The sequence below is a fragment of the Bubalus kerabau genome, chromosome 5 (assembly GCF_029407905.1).
Source record: "Bubalus kerabau isolate K-KA32 ecotype Philippines breed swamp buffalo chromosome 5, PCC_UOA_SB_1v2, whole genome shotgun sequence".
In the NCBI taxonomy this organism is placed as follows: Eukaryota; Metazoa; Chordata; class Mammalia; order Artiodactyla; family Bovidae; genus Bubalus; species Bubalus kerabau.
In genome coordinates this window covers 118924907-118932449 of record NC_073628.1, presented here as the reverse complement: position 1 = coordinate 118932449, position 7543 = coordinate 118924907, and the positions used below count along the sequence as shown (strand labels likewise).

The window sequence follows — 7543 nt, the reverse complement described above, 5'->3', positions numbered from 1 at the left end:
CCAGAACCTTCCTTCCATCGCGTCCCGCCCCCGTCGCTCCCCACAGCATTCCTACCCGCCGCCAACCCCCAGATTCGGACCCGCGGCCAACACCTCATCCCTCCGGGCGGCATGCCCTCGAGCCGCCGCGCTCGTCGCGGGACCTGCAGGTACGGCTCGCCCATTGACCCGCGCGGCCCAGGCCGGAAAAATGACTAACGGCTGCCGCTGGCCCGCAGGGTGCTGAGGGGATGGCGTCGGGGTCCCGGGTGCCTGAGGACGCGGTCCGAGCCGTCAGCCCCGGCCGGCGAGGCGAGAAGATTGTCTCGGCGCTCACCGGGGACTTGGTGATGGCTGCGGCCCTGAAGAGTGCCGCGCCCCCGGTGCGGTCGGTGGTGGCCTCCCCTCGCCCGGTGAAGGGGAAAGCGGGCCGGGAGGCGGCCCGGCGGCGGCTCCAGCTCCTGCCGGGCTCTCAGGCCGAGGGCCCGGGACAGGGGCCAGAAGAGGAGGAAGAGGAGCCCCTGCTCTCAGTGCCCGAGGAAGACGAGGAGGCGCAGCCGCTGCCCCCGGTGTGCGTGTTCCCCATGAGAGGGATGTGGCGGGAGGAGAAGGTGGCGTTGTACTGCGACGAAGTGCTGCAGGGCTACAAGGTGAGGACAAGAAGACAGTGGGCCCCGAGGGACTCGGGGCCACCTTCCGTGCGGATGTGGGCACAGAGTGCACGAAGAACCTGCATGTCACAAAAGTAAATTTACTCCACGCTTACAGGACTTCCACCTTGATAGAGGTTCCCAGGCCCTGTTAAAGGAATTCCAATTCGATTTTTCCTTCAAACAGATCACATAACGTTTTCCAGTTTTTTTGAGAGCTGAAGGAAGATAGGCCTTATCAGGGCCCTGGTCATACCTTTTCTTTCCAGGATTAAGCGTCTTTTAATTTCATGGCTGCAGTCACCATCTGCAGTGATTTTGGAGCCCCCCAAAATAAAGTCTGGAGAAGGCAATGGCACCCCACTCCAGTACTTTTGCCTAGAAAATCCCATGGACAGAGGAGCCTGGTAGGCTGCAGTCCATGGGGTCGCTAAGAGTCAGACAGGACCGAGCGACTTCACTTTCACTTTTCACTTTCATGCATTGGAGAAGGAAATGGCAACCCACTCCAGTGTTCTTGCCTGGAGAATCCCAGGGAAGGGGAAGCCTGTTGGGCCGCCATCTATGGGGTCGCACAGAGTCGGACACGACTGAAGCGACTTAGCAGCAGCAAAATAAAGTCTGCCAGTGTTTCCACTGTTTCCCCATCTATTTGCCATGAAGTGATGGGACCAGATGCCATGATCTTAGGTTTCTGAATGTTGAGCTTTAAGCCACCTTTTTCACTCTCATCTTTCACTTTCATCAAGAGGCTTTTTAGTTCCTCTTCACTTTCTGCCATAAGGGTGGTGTCATCTGCATATCTGAGGTTATTGATATTTCTCCTGGCAATCTTGATTCCAGCTTGTGCTTCCTCCAGTCCAGCGTTTCTCATGATGTACTCTGCATAGAAGTTAAATAAGAAGGGTGACAATATACAGCCTTGACAAACTCCTTTTCCTGTTTTACTGTGTCATTAATCAGTCAGGGTTTAATGTCTGAATTTCTACATTATCATCCTGAGGTAGTTGAATTGAAATGCAGAAAACCAAATGGGCAAAATATTTATTGAATTCTTAGTATGCTCATTTGTTTTATAGAATGGATTTCTATTTTAAAATTTTATGTGCTGAGTAAATTCTAAATAGGTCATTAAATCTTTAAAGTTCAGAAAAATTCATGACTAGGTTTTTAAACATGATAATAACCATGTTTTTGTATGTATAATTACAGTAGAGCTACCTGGAGTAACAGGCAGGTTTGGCCTTGGAGTACAAAATGAAGCAGGGCAAAAGCTGAGTTTTGCCAAGAGAACACACTGGTCATAGCAAACACCCTCTTCCAACAACACAGGAGACGACTCTACACATGGGTATCACCAGATGGTCAACACCAAAATCATATTGATTTTGCAGAATATTCTTTGCAGCCAAAGATGGAAAAGCTGTATATAGTCGGCAAAAACAAGACCAGGAGCTGACTGTGGCTCAGATCATGAGCCCCTTATTGCCAAATTCAGACTTAAATTCAAGAAAGTAGGGAAAGCAACTAGTCCACTCAGGTATGACCTAAGTCAAATCCTTTATGATTATACAGTGGAAGTGAAAAATAGATTCAGAGGATTAGATCTGATAGAATGTCTGAAGAACTATGGACGGAGATTCGTGACATCGTACGGGAGGCCGTGACCGAGACCATCCCCGATAAAAAGAAATGCAAAAAGGCAAAATGGTTGTCTGAGAAAGCCTTACAAATAGCTAAGAAAAAAAGAGAAGTGAAAGGCAAAGGAGAAAAGGGAAGAGATACCCATTTGAATGCAGAGTTCCAAAGAATAGCAAAGAGAGATAAGAAAGCCTTCCTACGTGATCAAAGAAATAGAGGAAAACAATAGAATGGGAAAGACTAGAGATCTCTTCAAGAAAATTAGAAATACTAAGGGAACCATTCATGCAAAGATGGGCACAATAAAGGACAGAAATGGTATGGACCTAACAGAAGCAGAAAATATTAAGAAGAGGTGGCAAGAATACACAGAATAACTATACAGAAAAGATGTTAATGACTCAGATAACCATGATGGTGTGATCACTCACCTAGAGCCAGACATCTTGCAATATGAAGTCAAGTGGGCCTTAAGCATTACCACAAACAAAGCTATTGGAGGTGATGGAATCCCAGTTGTTATTTCAAATCCTAAAAGATGATCCTGTTAAAGTGCTGCACTCAATATGCCAGCAAATTTGGAACATTCACCAGTGGCCACAGGACTGGAAAAGGTCAGTTTTCATTCCAATCTCAAAGAAAAGCAATACTAAAGAATGTTCAGCAGGTCAAGAAGAAACAGTCAGAACTGGACATGGAACCATAGGCTGGTTCCAAATCAGGAAAAGAGTACATCAAAGCTGTATATTGTTACCCTGGTTATGTACTTATATGCAGAGTTCATTATGCAAAATGCTGGGCTGGATGAAGCACAAGTTGGAATCAGGGTTGCTGGGAGAAATACCAATAACCTCAGATATGCAGATGACACCACCCTTATGGCAGAAAGTGAAGAGAAACTAAAGAGCCTCTTGATGAAGGTGAAAGAGGAGAGTGAAAAAGCTGACTTAAAACTCAGCATTCAAAAAACTAAGATCATAGCATCCAGTCCCATCACTTCATGGCAAATAGATGGGGAGGCAATTGCAAACAGTGACAAACTTTGTTTTCTTGGGCTCCAAAATCACTGCAGATGGTGACTGCAGCCATGAAATTAAAAGACACTTGCTCCTTGGAAGCAAAACTGTGACCAACCTAGACAGCATGTTAAAAAGCAGAGACATTATTTTGCTGACAAAGGTCTGACTAGTCAAGGCTATGGTTTTTCCAGTAGTCATGTATGAATGTGAGAGTTGGACCATAAAGAAAACTGAGCGCTGAAGAACTGATGCTTTTGAACTGTGGTGTTGGAGAAGACTCTTGAGAGTCCCTTGGACTGCAAGGAGATCCAACCAGTCAATCGTATAGGAAATCAGTCCTGAACATTGATTGGAAGGATTGATGCTGAAGCTGAAACTCCAATCCTTTGACCACCTGATGCAAAGAACTGACTCATTTGAAAAGACCCTGATGCTGGGAAAGATTGAAGGGGATGACAGAGGATGAGATGTTTGGATGACATCACCAACTCGATGGACATGAGTTTGAGCAAGCTCCGGGAGTTGGTGATGGACAGGGAGGCCTAGTATGCTGCAGTCCATGGGGTTGCAAAGAGTCAGACACAACTGAGTGGCTGAACTGAAATTGCTTAGTAGATAAATAAAACAAATTACTTAAAAAATAAATAATAAGTAGATGTCTCATCTCTGAATTACTCTATTGAGTGAATAGATATCTTTTAAATTTATTCTAATTTTTTAATGTTTCTATTTTTCATTAAATATAGATTCAGTTAAAATCTATTATTTCTGAGTTTTTCATTATTTTAAGGGCATATGGGCTGCATACTTAAATAGAAATCAGTAAAAATACTTACATATAAATCTATAATTTCATATATATGTGTACATATTTTTGTTTTGCTAGGCAGAAGATGCTGATGATGCTATGAGTAAATATCTATCAGAAAAATTAAAGTTGAAAGACAGATGGCTTGGAGTCTGGAAAGCTAATCCTGAGTTATTCTTTGTGAAATATGAAGAATCTTCTATCCCTTTTGTTGGTATATTGGTTGAGGTAAATAATTTTCACCTGATCCTTTTTCTTTGCATGAAATTATCAGTTCTTTTTAAGACCAAAATGTAACTTTATAAATTTGAGGCTTGGATACTTAAAGGTTCACAAAAGTTTACATCTATTTAAGTTTCTTAACAAGTTAACAGTGTAAAAAGAGGGTAAGGAGGGGTATTTGCACACATTTTCCTGTAAACAGTTATCATTAAATCAAATCTCATAGTATTAGATAATATTTATTAGCCTACTTTCAATTGCTCAAATAATGTAAAAATAAAAGTGCACTTCTTAAAAATTAGTAAATTAGGCTTTAATTAATTTGGGTCTTTTTTCCCATTATTTATCTTTAATCTTCATTTATCTGAATTATGAGGTTTAGTTATATTAGGAAAGAATAAACTAGATCAGAAAATTACTGGTAAAATTTGAAATTTTTTCCTATGAAAAGTGACTTTTTAGTATAATACATCTACTTCCAAGCTTTTATCTAAGATTTTGCTTTTATAGGTCTATAGGTTAAATATTGTTGGAGAAGGCAATGGCACCCCACTCCAGTACTCTTGCCTGGAATATCCCATGGACAGAGGAGCCTGGTAGGCTGCAGTCCATGGGGTCGCTAAGAGTCAGACATGACTGAGCAACTTCACTTTCACTTTTCACTTTCATGCATTGGAGAAGGAAATGGCAACCCACTTCAGTGTTCTTGCCTGGAGAATCCTAGGGACGGGGGAGCCTGGTGGGCTGCCATCTATGGGGTCGCACAGAGTCAGACATGACTGAAGTGACTTAGCAGCAGTAGCAGGTTAAATATTGTAGCATATTTGACATCGTAAATCTGATTGCCTTAAAGGTCAATTATCCTGTGTAGAAATTAATATTTACAATCACAAGTGGTACTCCTACTTCAGATAGATATTTCAAATCTGTGGTTTTGGTGACAAGAAAAAAAATTGTGTTTGAAACTCATTACATTACATACTATCAGAAAACAATTCAATTCTGTGTTATATGAAAATAAATTATGGACACATGTATATGTATGGTTGAGTCACTTTGCTGTTCACCTGAAACTGTCACAACATTGTTTGTTAATTGGCTATGCCCAATACAAAATAGAAAGTTTAAAAAAGAGAAGGAAAGAAAGCATGGTTAGGTAAGAAAACCAGTCAATTGACCGTAACTTGATTCCTTTTAATAAATTAAGCACCAAAATGCTGTATATGTAAAAAAAAAAAGTAATACTTTTATTGGACATGTATTTGAAAATGTTCAAAATTTATTATTGGTAGTGTTTATTTTTTTCAGTTTTATTGAGTTATAATTGACAAGATTGTAAGATAGAGTGTATAACATGATAATTTTATACATACATGTGAAAAAGTGAAAGTGAAGTCGCTCAGTCGTGTCCGACTCTTTGTGACCCTGTGGACGGTAGCCTACCAAGCTCCTCTGTCCATAGGATTTTCCAGGCAAGAGTACTGGAGTGGGTTGCCATTTCCTTCTCTAGGGGATCTTCCCAACCCAGGGATTGAACCTGGGTCTCCCACATTGTAGGCAGACGCTTTACTGTCTGAGCCACCAGGGAAGTCATATATACATATACTTCATGGCAAATAGATGGGGAAAAAATGGAAAAGGTGGCAGATTTTATTTTCTTGGGCTTCAAAATCACTGTGAATGGTGACTGCAGTCATGAAATTAAAAAACACTTGTTCCTTGGAAGAAAAGCTATGACAAACCTAGACAGCATATTAAAAAGCAGGGACATAACTTCACCAACAAAGGTCTGTATAGTCCAAGTTAAGGTTTTTCTATGTATGGATGTGAGAGTTGGACCATAAGAAAAGTTGAGCGCTGAAGAATTGATGCTTTTGAACTGTGGTGTTGGAGAAGACTCTTGAGAGTCCCTTAGACAGCAAGGAGATCAAACCAGTCAATCCTAAAGGAAATCAAGCCTGAATTTTCATTGAAAGGATTGATGCTGAAGCTGAAGCTCCAATCTTTTGGCCACCTAATGCAAACAGCTGACTCATTTGAAAAGACTCTGATGCTGGGAAAGATTGAAGGCGGGAGGAGAAAGGGGCAACAGAAGATGAGATGGTTGGATGGCATCACAGACTCAGTAGACATTAATTTGAGCAAACTCTGGGAGATGGTGAGGGACAGAGAGGCCTGGAGTGCTGCAGTCCATGGGATCATAAAGAGTTGAACATGAGTTGGTGACTGAATAACAAATCAACTGTAGTCACTATGTTATATGTTAGATCCTTAAACCTTTTTCATCTTACAGCTGAACATTTGTACCAACTTCTGTAATTCTATATTTTATGCTAATACTTAGTGTAATTTATTAATTTTTAAAGCTACTGTGCATTGGTTAAGATTTCTCCTTTCAATGCAGGGTGTACTGGTTTGATCCCTGGTCAGACAGCTAAGACCCCATGACTCCCCGCTGAAAACCAAAACATAAAACAGAAACAGTATTGTAACAATGGCAATAAAGACTTTAAAAAGAAATAAAGCTTCTATCAACTCAGTGATTTCATGCACTTATTTTCAGACATACTAGAGGTTATCACTCTATTGTGGTGAAATAAGGCAAGAAAACACAAGTGTGTTGTTTATGAAACTAAATTTATTCAACCTTTTACTTTTCTTTTTAGGACTCAACTTTTTTATTATGTCCATTGTACTTTTTTGGTATTTTATAATCCTTTCTTATGGAGAAGGCAATGGCAACCCATTCCAGTACTTTTGCCTGGAAAATCCTATGTGCGGAGGAGCCCGGTAGGCTGCAATCCATGGGGTTGTGAAGAGTCCGACATGACTGAGCAACTTCACTTTCACTTTTCACTTACATGCATTGGAGAAGGAAGTGGCAATCCACTCCAGTGTTCTTGCCTGGAGAATCCCAGGGATGGGGGAGCCTGGTGGGTTGCCGTCTATGGGGTCGCACAGAGTCGGACACGACTGAAGCAACTTAACTTAGCAATCCTTTCTTTTACTAATACTGTAATACAGATAATCAGTTCAGCTGCTTAGTAGTGTTGGACTCTTTGTGACCACGTGGACTGCAGCAGGCCAGGCTTCCGAGTCCAATATAGACAATAGGATATTTTAAGACACTTTCGTGGCAAAATTAGTCCAAAAATTTTTTTAATACTACTGTTTTATAAAATCCAAAAGTTTGGCAACTCAAAATTAGAAATTATGTAGGAGAC

General features: G+C 41.4%; 1 protein-coding gene across 1 annotated transcript in view; it reads left to right on the top strand.

Moving 5' to 3' along the window:
- Window positions 1–217: 217 nt before the first annotated feature.
- Window positions 218–7543, top strand: part of SHCBP1L (SHC binding and spindle associated 1 like) — a 30247-nt gene continuing 22921 nt past the window's right edge. Inside the window, exons 1-2 of the mRNA XM_055582892.1 lie at window positions 218–629; window positions 4176–4325. Coding sequence (XP_055438867.1) covers window positions 231–629; window positions 4176–4325 — 549 coding nt within the window. The 5' untranslated portion in view covers window positions 218–230. The remainder of the gene's footprint in view (window positions 630–4175; window positions 4326–7543) is intronic.